The sequence below is a fragment of the Cynoglossus semilaevis genome, chromosome 3 (assembly GCF_000523025.1).
Source record: "Cynoglossus semilaevis isolate Cse_v1.0 chromosome 3, Cse_v1.0, whole genome shotgun sequence".
Taxonomy (NCBI): Eukaryota; Metazoa; Chordata; class Actinopteri; order Pleuronectiformes; family Cynoglossidae; genus Cynoglossus; species Cynoglossus semilaevis.
Window position 1 is genome coordinate 14,686,046 of NC_024309.1, and position 20,270 is coordinate 14,706,315.

The 20,270-nt window shown below is 39.6% G+C and overlaps 4 protein-coding genes and 2 long non-coding RNA genes across 8 annotated transcripts in view; 2 read left to right on the forward strand and 4 right to left on the reverse strand.

Moving 5' to 3' along the window:
• Positions 1 to 1,148: 1,148 nt before the first annotated feature.
• LOC112486889 (uncharacterized) lies at positions 1,149 to 7,091 on the reverse strand. 3 transcript variants are annotated; one of them, XR_003049450.1, is made up of 4 exons: positions 6,954 to 7,091; positions 5,935 to 6,070; positions 1,995 to 2,273; positions 1,149 to 1,613 (listed from the first exon to the last, which is right to left on the reverse strand). It is a non-coding gene; the product is annotated as an uncharacterized LOC112486889 (long non-coding RNA). The 3 variants fall into 3 exon arrangements; XR_003049448.1 differs by lacking the exon at positions 1,149 to 1,613 and having other exon boundaries at positions 1,909 to 2,273; XR_003049449.1 differs by lacking the exon at positions 1,149 to 1,613 and having other exon boundaries at positions 1,909 to 2,276.
• LOC103377458 (delta-type opioid receptor-like) lies at positions 2,683 to 7,619 on the forward strand. The gene is made up of 4 exons (XM_008308276.3): positions 2,683 to 2,782; positions 3,055 to 3,325; positions 5,743 to 6,095; positions 7,003 to 7,619. The coding sequence occupies exons 2-4, from the start codon at positions 3,075 to 3,077 to the stop codon at positions 7,530 to 7,532; spliced, it is 1,134 nt and encodes a 377-aa protein (XP_008306498.1). The 5' UTR covers positions 2,683 to 2,782; positions 3,055 to 3,074; the 3' UTR covers positions 7,533 to 7,619.
• Positions 7,278 to 11,661, reverse strand: LOC112486888 (uncharacterized). Its single transcript, XR_003049447.1, has 4 exons — positions 11,586 to 11,661; positions 11,008 to 11,158; positions 7,529 to 8,096; positions 7,278 to 7,418 (listed from the first exon to the last, which is right to left on the reverse strand). It is a non-coding gene; the product is annotated as an uncharacterized LOC112486888 (long non-coding RNA).
• LOC103377456 (charged multivesicular body protein 5-like) lies at positions 10,430 to 12,710 on the forward strand. Its single transcript, XM_008308274.3, has 8 exons — positions 10,430 to 10,498; positions 11,034 to 11,138; positions 11,630 to 11,676; positions 11,766 to 11,859; positions 11,951 to 12,022; positions 12,109 to 12,217; positions 12,364 to 12,473; positions 12,557 to 12,710. Exons 1-8 carry the CDS (start codon positions 10,430 to 10,432, stop codon positions 12,605 to 12,607), a joined length of 657 nt encoding a protein of 218 aa, XP_008306496.1. The 3' UTR covers positions 12,608 to 12,710.
• Positions 12,711 to 12,801: 91 nt separating this feature from the next.
• fastkd3 (FAST kinase domains 3) lies at positions 12,802 to 16,518 on the reverse strand. Its single transcript, XM_017031488.2, has 7 exons — positions 16,431 to 16,518; positions 14,235 to 15,677; positions 14,043 to 14,122; positions 13,755 to 13,929; positions 13,590 to 13,659; positions 13,389 to 13,503; positions 12,802 to 13,130 (listed from the first exon to the last, which is right to left on the reverse strand). Exons 2-7 carry the CDS (start codon positions 15,646 to 15,648, stop codon positions 13,050 to 13,052), a joined length of 1,935 nt encoding a protein of 644 aa, XP_016886977.1. The 5' UTR covers positions 15,649 to 15,677; positions 16,431 to 16,518; the 3' UTR covers positions 12,802 to 13,049.
• A 566-nt stretch (positions 16,519 to 17,084) lies between these two features.
• The window catches only part of myl12.1 (myosin, light chain 12, genome duplicate 1), a 3,488-nt gene continuing 302 nt past the window's right edge, over positions 17,085 to 20,270 (reverse strand). The window contains exons 2-4 of the mRNA XM_008308273.3: positions 18,402 to 18,601; positions 18,079 to 18,240; positions 17,085 to 17,966 (exon numbers count right to left, since the gene is read on the reverse strand). Of these exons, the coding sequence (XP_008306495.1) occupies positions 17,794 to 17,966; positions 18,079 to 18,240; positions 18,402 to 18,585 (519 nt within the window). The 5' untranslated portion in view covers positions 18,586 to 18,601 and the 3' untranslated portion in view covers positions 17,085 to 17,793. The remainder of the gene's footprint in view (positions 17,967 to 18,078; positions 18,241 to 18,401; positions 18,602 to 20,270) is intronic.

Below are 20,270 nucleotides of genomic sequence, written 5' to 3' on the forward strand. Positions count from 1 at the left end.
CAGATGTGAGCCCTGATGAACTGGACTCTGAGTCTTTTTTTTTCGAAAAAAACATTTTCAAGGAATTTTTTTTTTTTTAATTTTTTTTCAAGAAATGTTTTTCAAAAAAGTTTTTTTTAATTTCGTGAAAAAAAAATGTTTTTGAAAAAATTTCTTAAAAAAAAATTTTAGAAAAAAAATTTCTTGACATTTTTTCAAAAAAATGTTGAATTTTTTTTTAAAACATTTTTTGAAAAAAAATTTGAAAAGTTAAAAAGTCACAGGGACCCTCTGACCTCTGACCCATTCCTTGTCAAACAGCAATCATGAGGATCTAAGGAGTGTCCTCACTGTCCTGACCATGAGGTGACCACAGATGTGAGCCCTGATGAACTGGACTTGGAGTCTTTTTTTTTCAAGAAACATTTTTTTTAAAAGATTTCTTGAAAAAAATTTTTATAAGAAGAATTTTTTTAATTTCTTGAAAATTTTTTTTTTTTTAATTTTCTCGAAAAATTGTTGGGAAAAAATGTTTTTCCTAAACATTTTTTGGAAAAAAAAATTTAAATATTTTTCAGAAAATTTAAAAAAAAAAGATTTTTTTTTAAAATTTGGTTTTTCTAAAAATTTTCTGAAAAAAAATTTTTTTTAACATTTTTGAAAAAAACAAAAAAACATTTAAATATTTTTCAAAAACAATTTTTGAAAAGTTTTTTCAAAAGATTTTTGAAGAAAAAAAAATTTTCCAGAAATGTTTGGAAAAAAAATTTTCCTGAATATTTTCTGAAAAAAAATTTCAGAATTTTTTTAGAAAAATGTTTTTTTTCAGTGGCGCTTTTGGCCCAGAGTCATTGGTTTGGAACCCCAGGGTTAACCTCCTGGGCAAGTTCGAATCTCGTTAGGGTGGTTGGTACCTTCCAGTGGACTATGAATATTTCAAAAATCACCCAAAACATGCCTTACCATTATAACATTATAGCCTTAACATCATGAAAAAAATCCATAAAAATAAAAATTCCCTAAAATGCAAGACTATGTCCTAAAACATGCTGCCAGGTGAGTAAATGAATTAAAATTTTTCCCCAATTTTTTATTTTATTTTTTACCGAAAAAAAAAGTTCTTTAAGTTTTTCCCAAAAATGTTTTTTTCTAAAATATTTTTTTTAAATGTATAAAAAAAATTAATAATACTATATTTTGATGAGAAACAAATGCAGACAAAATGCAGACAACATATTATTTTAGAATTTTTTTTTAATTTCATGAAAACTGGAATTTTTTTTTCTTTTCTGCATGTTTCTCAGTTTTGAGAATTTTATTTAATGAATTGAATTTTATTCAAATTTTGTTTTTTTGGCGAAATCCTAATTTGGCATGTCACTGTGCTCAGATGGAGTAAAATTTTGAAAAAAAGAAATGTATCTTTTCTGCATGTTTCTTATCAAATTAAACTATTTTCACTCACTGGATTTTCTCCTCGTCTCTCATGGCTGTGCCTTGCTCAATGTCACTTAGCAGTTTTCACTTTAGTGCATCACCAGACCAGAGGAACATGTGACTGCAGGCTGCTGGCGCCACTCTGCTGCAGAGCATAGCTGGGTGCCAAGGCCCACCAAACAGCATTAACTTCTGGTCTGGGATCCCAGGCAAAGTCAAAGACAATGGTAAAAATTACACTTTAACTTCTTACTTTTATTCACTATTCAATAATTATTACATTTGTTTAGCATAAGAAAAATAAATGTTTTCACCACTGTATATTCCCACAGAATAATAAAGGTAATAATAAACTGTTAGCTCTATTTCCTCTCAAAAACAGCGGTCACACAAGGTGCCTTCAGGTGCCATCGGAAACTTGAGAATCCAACAATTATTGCAGTTTTCAGGACAAAAGTTTCTCAAAATATACACTGTATATATATATATATATTTTTTTTTTTTTGCATTTTTTTTCCTTATCTTCCCTCCAATTTACCCCAGCCCCATATGTTGACTGTCCAATTAAGAGCTTTTACCTTAAGGCGTCGCTGGCGATAACCTCTTCGTAAAGGCACTGGTCCGTGCGTTTCTACGTAGGCAGGTCGTCGGGACTTTCACGATCACCACGGCAACGACGTCATCTTTTAGCTTAATGATGATGTCATCACTTCTGTTGAAACCTCTCTCCTGAACTCCAGGATCATGTCCAGGGTTCATGTCACAGAGTGCTTCCTCAGCGTGGCCTCTGATTGGGCAGACCACTGTGGCACATCCCTCGTTGCCGGGGTAACGCTATATTGAGATTGTTTGAAATCCTGCTGGAGGAAAAAAAATATATTATTCTCATAATTACATTACGTGACACAAACAGGTTTTTATCTAGAGGTTTTCAGCGGCCTTTTGCCACCATACACTTCTAGTGTTAAAACACAGATGTCTGAGGTGATTTGTCAGCTTCAAACTGATTCTTTGGTTTATTGTTGGGACGGAAATCCCGGCGTACTCTACATTTAATGTCAGGCTACAGCAGCTTGAATGTGTGTGTGTGTGTGTGTTGTCCGCCCGCGGTGCGTAACGTAACGACTTCTCTTTGCGCGCCTCCATCGGTGCGCGTGCACGAGTGTATGCCAAGCTGTTGGCTGCCTCTCTCCGGGCGCGCAGAGCAGAAAACCATCCTCCAACTTTTAACACCCAGACATCGAGCAGCAGAGCTGGAAAAAAAAAAAACAACCGAGTGGAGCTTCGTTCAAACCGGCTACGAAATCAACACCTTTACTTTCATCTAAAGGGATCGTCCGCATTTTTTTTTCTGCCTGAAAAAAAGGTGAGTTAACCTGCTCATTCCGCTCTGTTTCACCGCATACTTTGTTTTTTCTCTGAGTTAACCTGCTCATTCCGCTCTGTTCCACCGCATACTTTGTTTTTTCTCCCCAAACGGAAACCGAAACGGAAATAAATTGTAAGCTAAAAAAAATACAATAATAATAATAATAATAATTTATTTTGAATTGAAACACGTTCACTTCGGGTTGGCTGCAGCGCACGGATGCCAAATTCTTTTTTTTTTTTTCTCTGACTCCGTTCTCCTGCTCTCAGTCTCACACACAGGTGTCAGGATGGAGGGGAGCCCGGTGGAGATTTACAAAGACGGCAGTAATAAGTGTGTGTCCGCGCCCCCGGAGGACTGTCAGATTAACGCATCCTCAGCCTGGCTGTCGGGATTCTCCGAGAGCCGGAATGTGAGCCATGACAGCGGCTGGGAGTCCGAGGGCATGTCCCCCATCATCCCCATCATCACTGCGGTGCACTCCGTGGTGTTTGTGGTGGGATTACTGGGCAACTGCCTGGTCATGTATGTCATCATCAGGTGAGGAGCAGATTTGATTTCTTTTTTTTTTCACCTGATGGTTGAAGAATGGCAGTGGTTTCAAAGGAGGAGCTGATGTGACAGCTGAAACAAAATTTTAAAAAAATTAAAATAAGTACCTTAAATTTTGTATTTGTTTGTACTCATGGTGCAATTATCTTATTGATGTAAAAAAACACAGTGTCTCTGACTCTAACTGAGCTCCAGGTGCCGTGGTGTAAAAATAGAGTTGTGAGTTTCAGCTGTTAATTTTCAGTCACTTAAATTACAATACAATTTATTTAAGCCACAATTTCTGTGGCACAGTTGGCACTGACACTAACACTCCAGCCCAGTAGGTGGCAGCAATAGACCCAAAGTTAGCAGGATACACAGAATGCACTGAATCAGCAAAGAAGAACGTTTGGCGAACAGTAACATGTTTGAGTACAACTCACAATATATGTTACAACATACATATATCTGCCATACTGTTCTTTTTACTGTGACTATAACTGTAGGTTTTCTATTTATTATCATTATTATTAACTACTATCTGTTAATATTTATGTATTTTTTTAAGTTTGTTTGTTTACTGTAGCTTGATTGTTGATTGACTGACTCAAATTGTAAGTCACTTTATATATTAGCGTCGGCTAAATATATTGTAATGTGATGCAATATATCTGGTCGTTGCAGCTGCTGTGAAAATCTAATCTAAAAAATGTTTAGACATTTAAAAAAAAATCTAAAATCAGGCGAAGAAAAAAAATGTAAATATAGTTAAAGGTGGTAAAATTCTGAAAACAAAAATATAACTGCCCCCAAAAATCCATCATTCTGGTTAGAAAATAAAAACCTGCTGCGGTCAAGAACATTAATCAGTCCCCAGGCCGTCAGTACTGATACCCGTGTCTGTAATTCTACTGACACGCCACTGGACGCTGAGCGTTCATATTCACGAGTGCCAATGTGTCTGAAATCATTCTGACGATCAGAGACAGGAACAAAATGTTGCCACTTCTCCTGTGACGACAAAGGAATGGAACCGATTCCCGTCTCCTGCTGCACTTCACAGGAGCCTGGAACCTTCAAACGGACCAAATTTCCCCGTAGGCTCTAAAAAATATACTAACAATAGCCGATAAATCAGTGCCGCACCATGACCCACGTAAAAGACTATTAATTATAGCTGTAAACCCCGGTGCATTTGTCAGCGTGGCGGCCCGCCTGCTCCTCACTGGGTGTTATTTATGGCGTTTGAGGGCAACAAATCTCCTCTGATGTGAGCTGAAATGCAGCAGTGCCGTCCACGACGCCGCGGTCCACGGGCAACAATTACCTCAAATCACAGAGATTGCATCGCCTGTCGATAGGAGCCAATTTTATCTCTTCAGTCCCAGGAAATTATTCATGTTTTACTATGTAACGGCTCCACGGAGGTTAATTCAACTGACGGAAGAAGACGGTTGATGTTGATTTGTCTGAGACCGGGCTCAGCCCAAGACGGTTGATGTTGATTTGTCTGAGAGCGCGCTCAGCCCCCAAAAATATTTGAAAAAAAAAAAAAAAGAAGAGAGGTTGTGAAGTAAACACTGGACGAAAGAACAATGACGACGTTCATGAACGTGGACAGAAATGGCGCTTTGTCACGTGTCCTAGCGTAGCCTAACATTCAAAATTATTACATTCCTACACCTTGCCCCCCACAAATGTCCAGCAAGGCTACCACTCTGTTAGCTAAAAGCAAGCCAGGAAGTAGCCTGAGATATAGCACAGGTAGCAAAAGTAAGCTAACGTGATGCAAGAAACCCAAATATGTTCACCAAACATACAACATCAGGAGCTAACAGTTGGTCAAAAATGAGTCAACGATCACTGCTAAGTGCCCAAAACGGTTTAAAATTAGCAAAATACTATGCTAGCCCGAGCTAGCTAAAGTTGAAAACAAAGTCAAAAAATTGTCAAGAGACTTGACTGGAGTCAGAGAGAACGATTCCGACTGTTTGACTCAGACTTGCTGTGATTTTTCCACTGACTTGGACGGGGAATACATGAATGTGAAGACTGCAGACTGAACTTGAAGAACCCGAAGCTGAATATTACAGCGGGACTCGGAGGAAGTCCGATTGCCAGGACTTTAATGCTGCCATAGTTTAATGAAGTGAAAAGCCAGTTGATTACACTGGGCCAGCAATCAGCTGCATTTATACATAACAATGAAGCCATCGTCGCAGAAATGACATTACTTATTCAAGGAAGCCGAGAGACTAATCATCCATGTTTAATTCATGGCCGTCCAGCCTCAGAGGTCTGGAACAGTCGGACCACTAATGTCCTGCTGCCATGCCAGCTTCGGCCGCCGCTCGACCCAACCTCCCATTTATTGCCAACCTCGTGTTGTTCATGTGTGTTTTTTTTTTTGTCTTCTTCCAAAGGTACACCAAGATGAAAACCGCCACCAACATTTACATTTTCAACCTGGCGCTGGCCGACGCCCTGGTCACCACCACCATGCCCTTCCAGAGCACCGACTACCTGCTCAACACCTGGCCCTTTGGCGAGGTGGTGTGTAAGGTCTTCATCTCCATCGACTACTACAACATGTTCACCAGCATCTTCACACTCACCATGATGAGCGTGGACCGATACGTGGCCGTCTGTCACCCGGTCAAAGCCCTGGACTTTCGCACTCCCGTCAAGGCCAAGATGATCAACGTGTGCATCTGGATCCTGTCGTCGGCCGCCGGGATTCCCGCCTTCGTCCTGGGGGGAACGCAGACAAACACTAGTGAGGATTAAAAGTCTTTTAAGACTTGAAAATATATTTCACACAGACAGAAACTTTTTTTTTTTTAAACAAAAACATCTTTAATATTTATTCAGGCCAAGGATCCAAGAACGATTTAAATATTTACAGGCTCTGCATTTGAACTCCTTGTTCATATATTTTTTTTTTTTAATTCCAATCTCATGTGATATAGAGCGTCTCTAAATCACAGTATTTTACAGCAAATTATTTTTTAATTAATTTCTAATATTTTCGTGATAAAAACAATTTCTAGCCTAAAGAATTGGAACAGTAAAAAAATAACAAAAAAAAACTACGTCTATGTCGTGTAATAACAAAAAAAAAAAAACTATGTCTATGTCGTGTAACGTTTTATAGTATTGGACTGGGGACATTAGAGTTTATTAGAGTAATTAGAGTTAATTAGTTAGTTGCTGAACAAACAAAGGCGTTTGTTACTCGTGGGGTAAATTGTGGTAAAATGAAGTACCTGTTCCTGGTACTTCATTACAGTCTGACTACAGTATCACAGCAACAGCCGTCGGCCTTAAAATATCTTTTTACTACTTTTAAAAACCCTCACACACTCATACTGTTGGAGCTGGAGGTCCTCTTGAAACATGCTTTATCAGTAATAGTGTAAAAGCAGGATTTTTTTTTTTTTCCATCACGTCCATCAATCAGTTTTCCATTAGCCCCACTTCCCGCTTCAGCCTTTGTGCAGAAAAATTCTACTTTTGGATCAGACGGCTCCCCCTGGAGTGCAGATTAGATTCTTCAGAGCAGCTTGTTAAAGTGATAACAGAAGGAGAGCGCCGAGTGGGTGAGGTTTAATTTATGATGCACTTCATCACTCACCTCACGTCTCTCCCTCCTCTCCCCTCTCCTCCCCCGACGGCCGCTGCAGGAATAACAGAGTGTGCCTTACAGTTCCCGGAGCCGTACGTTTACTGGGACACCCTGATGAAGGTCTGCGTCTTCGTCTTCGCCTTCGTGGTGCCCGTGCTCATCATCACCGTCTGCTACTCCCTGATGGTGCTGAGGCTGAAGCGCGTCCGGATTCTGTCCGGCTCCCGGGAGAAGGACCGCAACCTGCGTCGCATCACCCGGCTGGTGGTGGTGGTGGTGGCCGTGTTCGTGGTCTGCTGGACGCCCATCCACATCTTCATCCTCATCAAGGCGCTCGCCAGCGTGCCCGAGACCACCGCCATCACGGCGGCCTACTTCTTCTGCGTGGCTCTGGGCTACACCAACAGCAGCCTGAACCCCGTCCTCTACGCCTTCCTGGACGAGAACTTCAAGCGTTGCTTCAAGGACTTCTGTCTGTCGGCCAGAATGAAAGGAGAGAAGGTTTCAGTGGGGAAGAAGGCTTCCAGCAGTGTGAGGGAGGCCGCGGTTCCACTGGAGAACCCGGGCAGGACCAGTAAACCCACCTGACTAGCAGTGGAACTGTCTTCAATCTCCCACATTGGAAAAGAAGACTCTCACGACCTGGGCTTGACCCACGTCACCTCAGCCATGTAGCACAGAGGTCCTGACCCCACGGCAGACTTGGACCCAGTCCACTCTCAGCACAGATTCATCATCAGTTACAAGATACTTCTTCAGCGTCTTTGATCTACAGTGAATTTCTCTGGACAAGAATTTCATCATCTGATCTCAACAAAGTCAAAATCCATAAAATAAAATCCTCTTCATTTCCGGCACAAAATCTTACAATACTTACCATTCAAACTTCAGAATTGACAAAAGTTTGAATCAGACCATAAGAATAGTTTAGTCATCCATTAACTTTGGTCACTACATCTAGTTAGTGCTAAGTTTCTTTGGTAAATATGTTACAAAAAAGTCTTAAATCCAGTTTTTATTTTTGTTTTTTTACGTTATTTTTCTGTAATTCTTTGTAAAATGTCTCAAAGGGAACAGCAATATCCTCGACTATATAACATTCAGAGCCTTGCTCATAGGCACTCTGTCAGCTACAGGCTTTTGCATCCATTTCTGAAAATACAAAAAGAAGAACAAGAAGGTGCTTATTTGTTTGTTTGTTTGGTTTGTTTTCCCTGCAATTATTTACATTTAGCAGATTTAAAAATGTGAATTTATTACGATTGTAAACGAATATTGTTTTTGTACATTCTTATTAACAGAAGTTGTTGAGCCTTTTTTTGACTGGAACCATGTTGGATTTGGACATTAATACTTGACTTTTAGAACCGCTGACAAACAAACCACGGCCCAGTATGGGTCAAACCGTGGGTTGTGACCCAGACAGGGACCATGGGGGTGAAGTAGGGTTAGTTATGGGTCTGTATATACAACTTTTGTCCAGTTCTGTGGGATTCTGTTCTAAAAATTTGATGTTAAATATCCAAAAACATTTAACATCAAAGATGGAAAATTAAGACGAGAGTTCTGTCAAGTTATGTCATAATTAGTTACGGGAGAACCAATCACAAGGTGATAGAACTGTTAGCAGGAGTGAGTCCATTTCTCCTCAGCTGCTTCTCCCATCGTTCTTATTCTCATTTTCTGTTTGTCTCCATCACCAAATGTGCCTTCAACAGTCCAGGATGATGGATGTTGGTGAGGAAAAATGATTTCAGGGATGATTACAGCCAGTGTTGCCAGATGGTTGGGTTTTTCTACAGAGTGACGGTGCGGAACAGCAGGGGCGGGGAAAAAAAAAAAAAAACTTGTTTACTGATGATGGTGATGTAATTTATTTTAAAATGCCAGTGATATGTTTATGATTAAAAGAAAATTAGAAAATAAATAAGTTAAGTCAACCACGTCTACATAATACAAATACAATGATCTCAGATGGGAAATTTTATTTATCTTATTTTAAGTTTAATTAAATGAAATACTATTATTATACTCATTTATTTTATTTTATTTTATTTTATTTTATTTTATTTAACCTCTGGCTCCACTGGCAACAGCACTTAAATAATAATGCTGGTTTGACTTGTTGATCATTCGGGTGTAAATTAAGTCAGTGAAAGAAATCAAAGGGAAAATCCTGGACTAAAATGTGCATTAAATATTTGACACAGGGCTTTTCCATCAGCTTTGACCCTGGACCTGCGTCCAGATGGACAAGTTGTTGTATATATGGTACAGAATGACTCCACACACACACACACGTGTGTGTCCACCTACAGTAAACAGTATTAACGCTGCTTGATTCAGCAATGCAGTCTGAAACATGACGACAAATTGTCAATAGCTGTACATAATTTGCACATATAGGGGAAAGTGTAGAGCATATTCTGTCACGTGTAGAGTATTACTGTATATAATGCATTAAATACTATTTTATTTTGTACGAATTACAAAAAAAATCCTTCGCACAGAGGCCACGGAGGTCAAGTGTATCTGTAGCATGTCGGAAATTATCGCTATAAGATAGTAAAAAAATAAAATAAATAGAACATCAGCAGCCAGCACGCTGTTATACTGAATGTACGCAAGTGAACTATGTAATATTTAATAATATATTTATCTTTTATCATGGTATAAATTAATCTGATGAACGTGGCTCTGTTGTGAGTGTGGGCTTGTAGTTATTTAAAAAAAAAAAGCCACATTCTTTTATTCCGGCATAAAATAACAATGAATGCCACAAAAGTCTAGGACGTGATTTCCTTTGTTTGGAACGGTTCTAACTGCTACTGTGTCGTAAATTGGCCTTCGCTGTCAACCGGCAGATGTATCGATCTCATAACTCTGTTAAGTGTTTAATAATAAAGACAGTTTTAACGAAACCACATCGATTCCCCTCTGTCACTTTCAACACGTCAGCTTGTCACTTTGAATTTACAAATCTCTGCCTGCGATTGTAATTCAATTGTCCGTCTTTTATTTATTTGAATAAAATTTGTGTTTTTTTTTTTCAAACAAAGATTGTACATTGGCATTTCTGAGCGTTCTAGTCGGGTTCCGTTGCGGGTATGCAATCATTTTATATTGTATGCCTTTAGCTCCCTCTAGCGGACTAAAAACGTCACCGCTCATATATGCGTTTAGGTGTTGTTATTTTATCAATGTTATTTCCATAGAAGTGACTTCACAACGGAGGAAGATGATGAAGAAGATAAAGGAGAAACGAAAAACCCGCTCTTAATAATAATAATAATAATATAATAATATATAATGAAGTAAATCTATTGGAAAATTATGGTGGGCGCGGCTACCGAATCATATTCATGTGACATTCCCTCTGACGTCATGAAACAGGCTCTTCCGGGTTCCTTGTAAAGTTAGACGGCGACAGCGAGCTAAAGTTGCTCATTTTTTTTACCCTTAAAGCCTTAGTTTATTTTGCCAAAATGAACCGTATTTTCGGTAAAGGAAAGCCTAAAGCGCCACCACCGAACCTCACAGACTGCATAGGAGGCGTGAGTATAAAGATTCAAACAGTTTTTACATGCTGTTGTGAACAAAATAAACAAAGATGGGACATTCCCGGCTAGTTCGGCTAACTGGTAGCCGAGTTTGTTAGCAGAATCTGGGCCAAATGGTCTTCTTTGTTTGACTATTACGCGATGGTTTATTGACTAAAATATTATTATAATTAATAATTCTGACAGCAGCATTTTTGTTTATTATTAATTGTTTTGACAACAGCGCGTAGTTCTAAACTAACCCTAAATGTGGTTGTGATCACATGCGAATCATCGTTACGTAATTGGAGGAGGAAATGTTTTTAACTCCGACAATGACACACTTTAACCAGTTCTACAGGTTACTGTTCAGACAGACGCAAAATGAACAGATTTAGGAGTAATTAAACAATTTAAATATTGATTAGGCTGCTTCCTAAAGCTGCTGTTAACTTATAACGTTATGGGCATGGGAAATAAATAAATGAATGAATGATTTACTTGAAGATGAAATTAAAATCTACCGTCGGTCTTTGTGTCCTACTCTCAGGTGGATACCAGGGCGGAGTCAGTAGACAAGAAGATCGCCAGACTGGACGCTGAGCTGGTGAAGTACAAAGATCAGATGAAGAAGATGAGAGATGGGCCGTCGAAGGTGAGGGTTTACAACCAGACCTGCTTTTTTTTTTTTTTTTTTACAAGGAATAAAACAGTCAAAAATAAAGGAAGTAAGTTAGTTTGCTTTGAAATGTTTGCAGAGCAGTCGTAAATAAATGTTTTTGTCAACCAAGCTAAAACAAACTACAAACTCACCACATCAGATCACAACTGTTCTAGAGAGGTTTTAAAGAAAATCGTTTTAAATGTTGATTTTTTTTTTTTGCATAAAAATAAAAACTTCCAACACCGTGTTACTACTTTTTTTTTTTTTTTTTTGCATAAAATTAAAAACTTCCAACACCGTGTTACTATAATAGCCAAACCGAGTAGGCATCAAATAAAACCAACTATGCCCTTTTGACCTTCTAATACACATACATGCAGTCTTGGAGGTAATGCCGTAAAATAAAACATACATTATGAAATTGTGTTACACAATTACCGTTCATACTACTACTGTTCTGTCATTCATTTTTGTCCCATTAGAACATGGTTAAGCAGAAGGCACTGAGGGTCCTGAAGCAGAAAAGAATGTAAGTGGATCTACTGTCAAATAAATAAAAAATGTTGTTTTCTGTCATGTGGTTAAACTCTCTTACCTTTGTTTTGGTTTGTTCCTCAGGTATGAGGGTCAGAGGGACAACCTGATGCAGCAGTCGTTCAATATGGAACAAGCAAACTACACCATTCAGACCCTTAAAGACACTAAAACCACAGTGAGGGGAAAATCCAGTCGTTTACATCCATCAACGATACAGTTTAAAGTTAGAGAGTTTTCAACATTTTTTGCCCCTTTTTTTTATTTAGGTCGATGCCATGAAAACTGGCCTCAAGGACATGAAGCAAGCGTACAAGAAGGTGGACATTAATAAGATCGAGGTATTAGATTTGACTGTTTGAGTCACTGACTTTGACAGAGCAGCTGCACGGATGAATATTTACCTGCTGTCTGTCCTCACGTACAGGATATTCAAGATCAACTGGAAGACATGATGGAGGACGCCAATGAAATTCAGGAGGCAATGGGCAGGAGCTACGGGACACCAGAGATTGATGAGGATGATTTGGCAGCAGGTGAGAATAGAAACCGTCGAACCCAGAGTGAAACGTTTGTAACAGTTTTCACCTTACATTTGTATTACACGTAGCAAAGAGATGGGATGGAGCTGGTGATTTGTTTTTGATACTGAATGGTTAAAAACTGTGGACTGTGTCCACAGAGCTGGACGCTTTGGGAGACGAGCTGCTGGATGAAGACAGCTCCTACCTGGATGAAGCTGCAGTTCCTTCCATCCCTGAAGGCATTCCTATTGACAAGTCAACCAACAGGGTAACTCTCACTCTCTCACTGTCTGAGGCTTTACTTCATCACTACTCTGTTTTTACTAACTGTTCTTTGTGTGTGTGTGACAGGACGGTGTTCTGGTGGATGAGTTTGGCCTCCCTCAGATTCCAGCTACATAAACATACGGCTTTGTTAGCAATCCTGCTGTTTTTACTTGTATTATAATCTTTATTTGTTGTATTTATCCAAATGAAACCCCGGGCCTTAGTGGGCGGCATCGAAAACCAAAAAACTCTATCAGCTGATCAGGTTCTCTTGTTAATCATTGTGGTTCTGTTCTAATGACATTAATTTGTTTCACATCTTTGGGGGTTTTTTTTTTTGGACTGACGATTCTCTCAACCATGTACAGTCTTTTGCAGCAGCATCTTTGCCAAGAACAAAATAAATTATATTTTTCAAAACAATAATTGATGTTGTGATATTTGAGTTAAATATTTATTTTCAAAATAATTAGATAATTGTACATGACTTGTTGTTTAACGTCAGTTGGCACTGGTGATCTGAATAAAGGCCTCGAGTGTCAGAGCTTTAACATTTCTATCAATAGCAGCTCAGTCTTTATGTGGAGAATATTTTTTGATGCAGATACTTAACTACACTAGACATGTTGGGCAATTCTTCTATCTCATAGTAAGGAATCTGAGGAAAAAAAACAAAAATTGCATTAGCGACCAAATGCCTTCCTGACACGACAGTTTATTTTGTTATTTTCTTTGTAATAAATTCATTTCTTGCACAATATAAATTGTCAAAACAAGATAAAATTGCTGACATTAAACGATCAACATAACACTCTAAAATATTCTATTATTATGGCCTGAAGTGTGAAAAAAAGTTTTCTTTTCTTTTTAAATGTAGAAACGTCTTAATTCTGCACTGGAAATTTGAGATTCTGACCTGAACAACTTCATATCCCAGAATCCTCAGGTGCCGTTGCTTGATGATCTCCTTCCCCAGCAGCTGCCTGGCGTTTGCAGCAAACCTCGATTTTCCATCGATACAAAGAGCGATCCTATATTTCAGATAATATCTCTAGTTCAGTACATGTAAAAAAAAAATAACATGGAAGAAGTAAAGAATATCAGAAACAATATTTACCTTTTCTTTACTCCAGTATTTTCGTGCACATGCAGCACCTGTCCCTCCGTGTCAAGTTTTATCTCCACGTCTACAAAAACAAAAACCTCCAGTGATTTCAATGCAAACTGAAGGGAATATCTGGAAGATAAACAAATGTGGTCACGTGTGTGTGTGTGTACATACCAAGTGTGTAACAATATGGCGTCAGAACACCTGATCCAAAGTATAAACAAGAGCCCAGCAGTTTGGTCAGTCCAGCCACCACAAAGCCGTGCAGTTTAGCATCGACGGACGTCTCCAGGGAGCGTCCAGGCAAGGAGAAGGACTTGACCTGGTGCTTTTGGAGGAGATGGGGGCCCTGGAGGAGTTAGGGTGGGAGAAAATGAACCAAACCTCCAGACATTTTCAGACCTGGAAAGACCTCAGTGGTAGAAGATGAATAAAACGGTGTGAATGTTTAAGATGATCCACCTTATAGAAGGGACACTCCAGCCGCAGAGTCATGTAGAGCTGAGTCAGCTGAGCCTGGACAAACTGATCCCTGCCGTTTTCTGTAGCACAGTCATGCAAAAGAAATTTTAATCTTCAGTTACTCACAGACAACGCTAGGCACAGTAATTAATTCTCCCACCCTTACACCAATGTCCTTTACTGAATATTTACCTTGTAACTGCTGGATGAAATCTCTGGTGAAGACTCTGGAGACAAAGTTCACTGGGAACCTCTGCACCAAGGTGCAGGCATGGAGCAGGTTGAGCAGCGTCCGAGGCTTGAACTGTAAAAAGCGTGTGTGCAGGATTTCCTCAACCTTCTTGAACATGTTTCCTGCATTCGGAGGGAGGTATCCCAGCTTCCCAAAAGCCATGATCTGCCTGGTCACCTGGCTGGCGCTGTATTCATCCGCTCTGTACACGAAGCTCTCAGCGACTGCATCGAACACTGGTGGACACCAGATGTTCCTTCTACTGAAGAACTGCATCACCTTTGCGACCGTCTCTGGGTGGGCCGTAAACCCTACCGTGGGAACGTACTTCTCCATCGCCTCCACCAGGTAATCGTCACTGTGTCCAAAGTGGATCAGAGCCCCGAGCACCAGTGTGAGCTCCTTGTCAGTGAACTGAGGTAGATGCCTAACAGCCTGCTTACAAAGGTTGATCACCACAGGCTTAAAGTTGTCCTTGTGTTTGTCTACGGTCACCAGTTTGTTGAGCAGTACACTGACCATGGCCGGATCCAATTCTGAGACGTCATGCAGGGAATGACTTTGCACGGCATTCATCAGGTCTGTGTAATATGCGTCGTCAGCCGCACTATCTTGTAGAAGTTTATAAACAGACACGGCATCTGCAACGTTCCAGTCTGCAGACTCCTGCTTCTGGATTTCCTCCAGCACCTGATGCAGTATCACACAGCCAGGACCCTCTACGGCCAGCATGGCCTCACCTATGGTGCACAGCTGCCCGACCTTCATCTTCCCACCCTCCAGTCGCCTCTGGTTCTCAGACACCAACCGAACCATCAAAGTGCTCCAAGGATCTAAGAAGAGGCGTGTACACGCCAGGAGGGCCGACGACAGACCGGCATCGGTCAGCTGACCATACTCCTGCTCCAGCTGGAAGCACAAACATCTGATGGTGTCATTGTCCAGCACCGATGGGTTCTGCAGCGAGTGTCCATTCTGCTCGAAGTCGGCCACGCGATGAAGCGCTGCAGCAGCCATGGTGTCAGACAGAATCTCCAACGAACACAGAAGATTGAAAACCTCTTGAGAGGAATTGCAACTCCTGAGACTCTGCTGGAAAGACCGCTCCTCGTCTTCTGACGGTTGATGCGATGGGCTCACACGGAACTGAAAAAATGAACGTCTGAAGCAATCCCCTTTGCCATAGGACACAATGTTCGGCTCCCTGAAGGGGCTACTGACACCCCAGTCCGACAGGGGCTTCCTGAGGCCGTGACTGGAGATACACAGGGCACGAGCTGCTGTGCTGCTTCTTGCATGGTTGGAAAAGGGGCAGACAGTTTGTATCCCAATCCGGAAGAGAGGTTTAATTCTCCCACTCAGCTTCAGAGTCATGATTGTGCTCCAGCACTGCTCAGACTTAACTAATTAAAAACAAACAAACAAACAAAAAACACTTAAAACATAAAGCAGATATCTTCTAATACATGAAAAACACTTAAAACATAAAGCAGATATTAAAAGCAGATATCTTCTAATACATGTTGAGAAAAGAAAGGTAAAATTAAAAAGTAAACATTCCAAATGTGAAGGTTTGACATGACATTTAAATATAAGACCAAAAATAACCAAACTTGAAGGAAAGAAAAATCGACAAGCACCCAAATTCCAACTATGCACTTATTTTTTTAAAGTCCAAAAACTTTTGAAACTGTACACATACTAAACACCACAAATGACGCAAAAAATACTTACTTCTGGTTCTGCTGTTTCCATTAGAATGAGTTTTCAATTTTTATTTGTTTTTGTTGCTATCACTGTCGATTTTATAGTACGTCATCGGCGCGCCCGTGATGTAGCAACTCAACGAGGCTAACAAAAAGAACAGCGCCAAATAAACCAAATGCTGTTTAGCAACATACTTTAGTTTGGGCTTTAACGGAGCTCAGTGACGTACCATTTACTTTCTGTATGAAACAGATACAACTCAACAAGCAACTCAAAAATTTGTTTTAGCTTACATTTAGCCACTTAGCTGCTAACTCCCGGCTAACATGGTAAAACACGAGTACCGTGTTCCTGTCGTTGGTTTGACATAGATACAATGTCAGTTCAGTGTGAGGCAAAAGTACTAAATGACAACAATAAACAATGTGGAGTAATAAATGGACACTTACAGCATCTCACCAAGGTCACCGAACCAGGAAAAGACGACCCAGGATGCACATGGTTCCGTTGTTGACAAATGTCCGTGTTTTCCTCGAACGCCTCGAGTGAGTGGGGCGTTCGCGGACATCACGGACATTTGTCAATCTGAAATGGTTAAGTGCCCTAACTAAATCAACTAAAGTAAAAGTGCAATAACGACCAGTATAGTTTCCTGGGAAGTTTGGTTTGGTTGTTTCTCATCTTAGACTTCAATACTTAGTTGGCCCCAGCTCCCAGTTAGATATTTTTTTCTCCAAATGAACGTAAATGCAACACATAGGAACAACGTCACATTTTAAAGCTACGCCTATATTTTTGCGTAGGTCGTAGCACCTATTGGCTGTGGATTTACTGACATCTAAAATTTAATGTAAACGTTTTTAGTATATTAAACTGAACTATGTCAAGCCTAAAACATTAGTTTTTTATTTTGCTTTACTGTATTTGATTGAGTATAACAGCAATCCTAATATTCATTAGCATTATAGTGGAGCATTACTTTTATTCTGAAAAGAACATGACATGAATAATTATATTTATAATAATTATATTTATGCACAGCATATGAACTTTGGCCTGAAGTGCCTTGAAAAGCTATGACATTTTCAGAGAGTAGAATGAAGTCACTTGATAAGGACTTTATTAAACTACAACACTTTTTAAATGACATACTTGTAAGCCACAACTCACCACATTCACCATTTGATTTTGAGGGGACAGGTTTAACTGTTGACTCCGGTAAGGTAAAAAAATTGGAGTTTCTATGCTGGAGAAAGAATTTTGTTCACACCCGCCTGCACACGCTTAATGTAACATGGTGAGGTGAGAGACGTGTCATGACTCGAAGCTCCTGAAAAATGGAGAAAACATGAGTTTAACAATCCACCGCAAACCGTAAATCCTAGGGGGGAAAAAAAAACTACTACTGAGCAGCAACGGTTGTTTCAGTTGTAGTTTATGGAAGGGAAACAGCCAGCAAAGAATAACTTGATAGGACTTTATTTTTTAAAAAGTTTATATTATAAAATGTAAAAATTCAGCTAGATCTGATCATTTGCAACAACTTATGCCCCTGGAGCGCCCCCTAGTGCTGCCATTGCACATCTCTAAATGACAGAAACAAACTATTTGAAAACTGAATAGATTTGTTTCTTTGTTTTCATCTTAGATGTGGGCTTTTGGCAAAACTGTATATTGGGGACAAAGAGCATGTGGTTATTGCTTTGGTTCAACGGGTTTTGTACTGGAAAGATGAGACATGCAGCATGATGATGTAGCTGAGGGAAGAGAGTGGAAAAAGGCAGAGAGGAATTATGATGCTGGTTTGATTATTTAATCGTCCTTATCCCTGGCGCCGTGCTTTAGGATGCGTGTGAACTCCACGTAGTTGAAGTTGTTTTTCTTGTCGATGGGCGCCTCCCTGAAGAGCTCGTCCACTTCCTCATCTGTAAACCGGTCACCCATCGTTGTCAGCAGCTCTCTGAGGTAATCTTCCTGGATGAAACCTGGACGGAAAAAAATAGAATAGAATGTTGACACAGTTTTTCTACAGCTGAGATACAAGCTTCAAAAATGTGTATGTATATGAGTATGAGTTTGTAGGAGAGTGAAAGTTACCTGTTCCCTCCTCATCAAAGCAGGCAAATGCATTTCTGATCACATCTTCAGGGTCTGTTCCGTTGAGCTTCTCTCCAAACATGGTGAGGAACATGGTGAAGTTAATGGGTCCAGGAGCTTCGTTCATCATGGCCTCCAGGTAATCCTCAGTGGGGTTTTTACCTGGACAAACAGAGTGACAGTGACAGTGAGCAAACAGCCAGGAAACATTCTTGAAGAAGCTCTGACAACAGACTGTTTTTCTTTCTTTTTCTCGCCGTCGAAGAAGCTCTGACAACAGACTGTTTTTTTTTTATTCTTTTTCTCGCCGTTTTTCTACTCACCCAAAGAGGCCAGCATATCGTGAAGGTCCTCCTTGTCAACAAAACCATCACGGTTCTGGTCGATCATGTTGAACGCCTCCTTAAACTCCTGGATTTGTGACTGATCAAACATGGCGAAGACATTGGAGGTAGCGCGCTGAGGGCGCTTCTTCGTGGTCTTTCCCTTAGCCCTTTTGCTAGACATGATGACTGTTTTCTTCCTGTCAAAATACAAAACCAAGTACATTAGGTCAAAGATTAAAATCATTTCACAACACACTTTTTACACACACTAATTTTACATGTCATGCTCAGGTCTCAGACATCTTGAAAACAGTAAACAAGTTTAGTGTTCAGACCAAATCCTGAAAATAGGTCAAAGACCCAGTGACTTTAAAAACAATCAAAATTCACATATATTTTTAAATGTGTTGTGTAATGTACCCATAGGTCTAAGACTGTAACCTTTCTCTTAACATTATATTTCTTTAAGAACTGGGCATGAGAAGTAGGACATTAGAACTAGAGACACACTGTTTATATAAAGAAATAAACAGCTGAATAAGAAAATTAAACAATTTACTAAATCAGATTTGCATTGAAGTATTACAACAGTGAAAGAATCCAGAAGGAAACTGATTCAGCCTCTGCTCTATCCTTGTCAAAAAAAATTCCACCGTGCCTCAGTGTCAGTGAACAGGACAGAAGACATTTGCACAATGTTTTGGCTGTTCACATGAGACAGAGCAGAGATGATGTGATCAAATGCAAAGTGGATCATGCCATTACTCAAAATAAGAACGTGTCACCAGCGAGTGTCCTGTCTTTCTTTGCCAGTCTGTCCCCAGTGTACTGTCTGTCACCGAGCTATAAATGGGTATGATAAGCTTTCTAGACCGTGTACCTTCACTGAGGCCTGGAAACCTAATGATGTGAGAACAGAAGCCCTTATCAGGCAATGTAATTCACTCAAAGCTGTCCCACAGTCACATCTGTGCTTTGACATAGGTAGGTCATCATGTTTAGCATACATGGTACAGGCCACAACCTGCCCAGACAGTGAGGACACTGAGATACCTATGTAGTCAAGGTGATAAGTATTCTCTAAGTAGCTGATGATCATCAGAGTTATCATTGATCACAATCAGCCATGACATGACAGGCAAAATATTTAATCATATCTATTTATAGTTCATCAAAATGCAGTTATTACACAAATAATTACAGTTGTGGGAAAACATTTTCACAAGGTACTATACTCTTATGAACAGCATTCTCAATTCCCAATGACAAGTGTTTCTCATTTAAATGTACAGTACATTTGTCATCTTCTCCGTCACCTATTATTTTTAGGTTTGTAGTTATATCATTGTACTTGATGTCTGTATGGTATCACAATAACATTAAAAAAAAACAAGGACTCCTAACATCAATCATTGAAACATAAATTCAACAGAAATAAGTATCATTCTAATCAAACTTTATTATAATTTTCTCTTTTATTTATTTTAAATACAAATCGATGTAGAATTCATATCACTATACTTTGTTGTTTGAAACAGCTATAATCCACCAAACTATAATAGAATCCAAAACCTTTTAATTTCCATAATTCTTTGTTGAGATAAAGTCTAACAAGCCAAACATGTATATTATCCACTTCCTGGTAAAGTACGTACATGGTTCCAGGCCTAGTTCGAACAGCTTTTAATATATTACACACGTTAATCCGCGAACACAGTTTTGATACAATCAGCATTGAAAACAGATTAAAACAAACAACATTTACCCGCACACCAACATAAAATGTTTGTATCGCAGCATATAAATGCTCGCAACCATCGCTATCGCTGCGTTAGCCGCGAGGCTAACGGTTAGCCGTGTTTTGAA

Coding starts and splice junctions, on each gene's coding strand:
- LOC103377458 (XM_008308276.3), top strand. CDS start 3,075: ATGGAGGGGAGCCCGGTGGAGATTTACAAAGACGGCAGTAATAAGTGT. Junction 3,326..5,742: donor GTCATGTATGTCATCATCAG/GTGAGGAGCAGA, acceptor CTTCTTCCAAAG/GTACACCAAGATGAAAACCG. Junction 6,096..7,002: donor GGGAACGCAGACAAACACTA/GTGAGGATTAAA, acceptor CGGCCGCTGCAG/GAATAACAGAGTGTGCCTTA.
- LOC103377456 (XM_008308274.3), top strand. CDS start 10,430: ATGAACCGTATTTTCGGTAAAGGAAAGCCTAAAGCGCCACCACCGAAC. Junction 10,499..11,033: donor TCACAGACTGCATAGGAGGC/GTGAGTATAAAG, acceptor TCCTACTCTCAG/GTGGATACCAGGGCGGAGTC. Junction 12,023..12,108: donor TGGACATTAATAAGATCGAG/GTATTAGATTTG, acceptor CCTCACGTACAG/GATATTCAAGATCAACTGGA.
- fastkd3 (XM_017031488.2), bottom strand. CDS start 15,648: ATGACTCTGAAGCTGAGTGGGAGAATTAAACCTCTCTTCCGGATTGGG. Junction 14,123..14,234: donor TTTCATCCAGCAGTTACAAG/GTAAATATTCAG, acceptor ACTGTGCTACAG/AAAACGGCAGGGATCAGTTT. Junction 13,930..14,042: donor TGGAGTGTCCCTTCTATAAG/GTGGATCATCTT, acceptor TAACTCCTCCAG/GGCCCCCATCTCCTCCAAAA.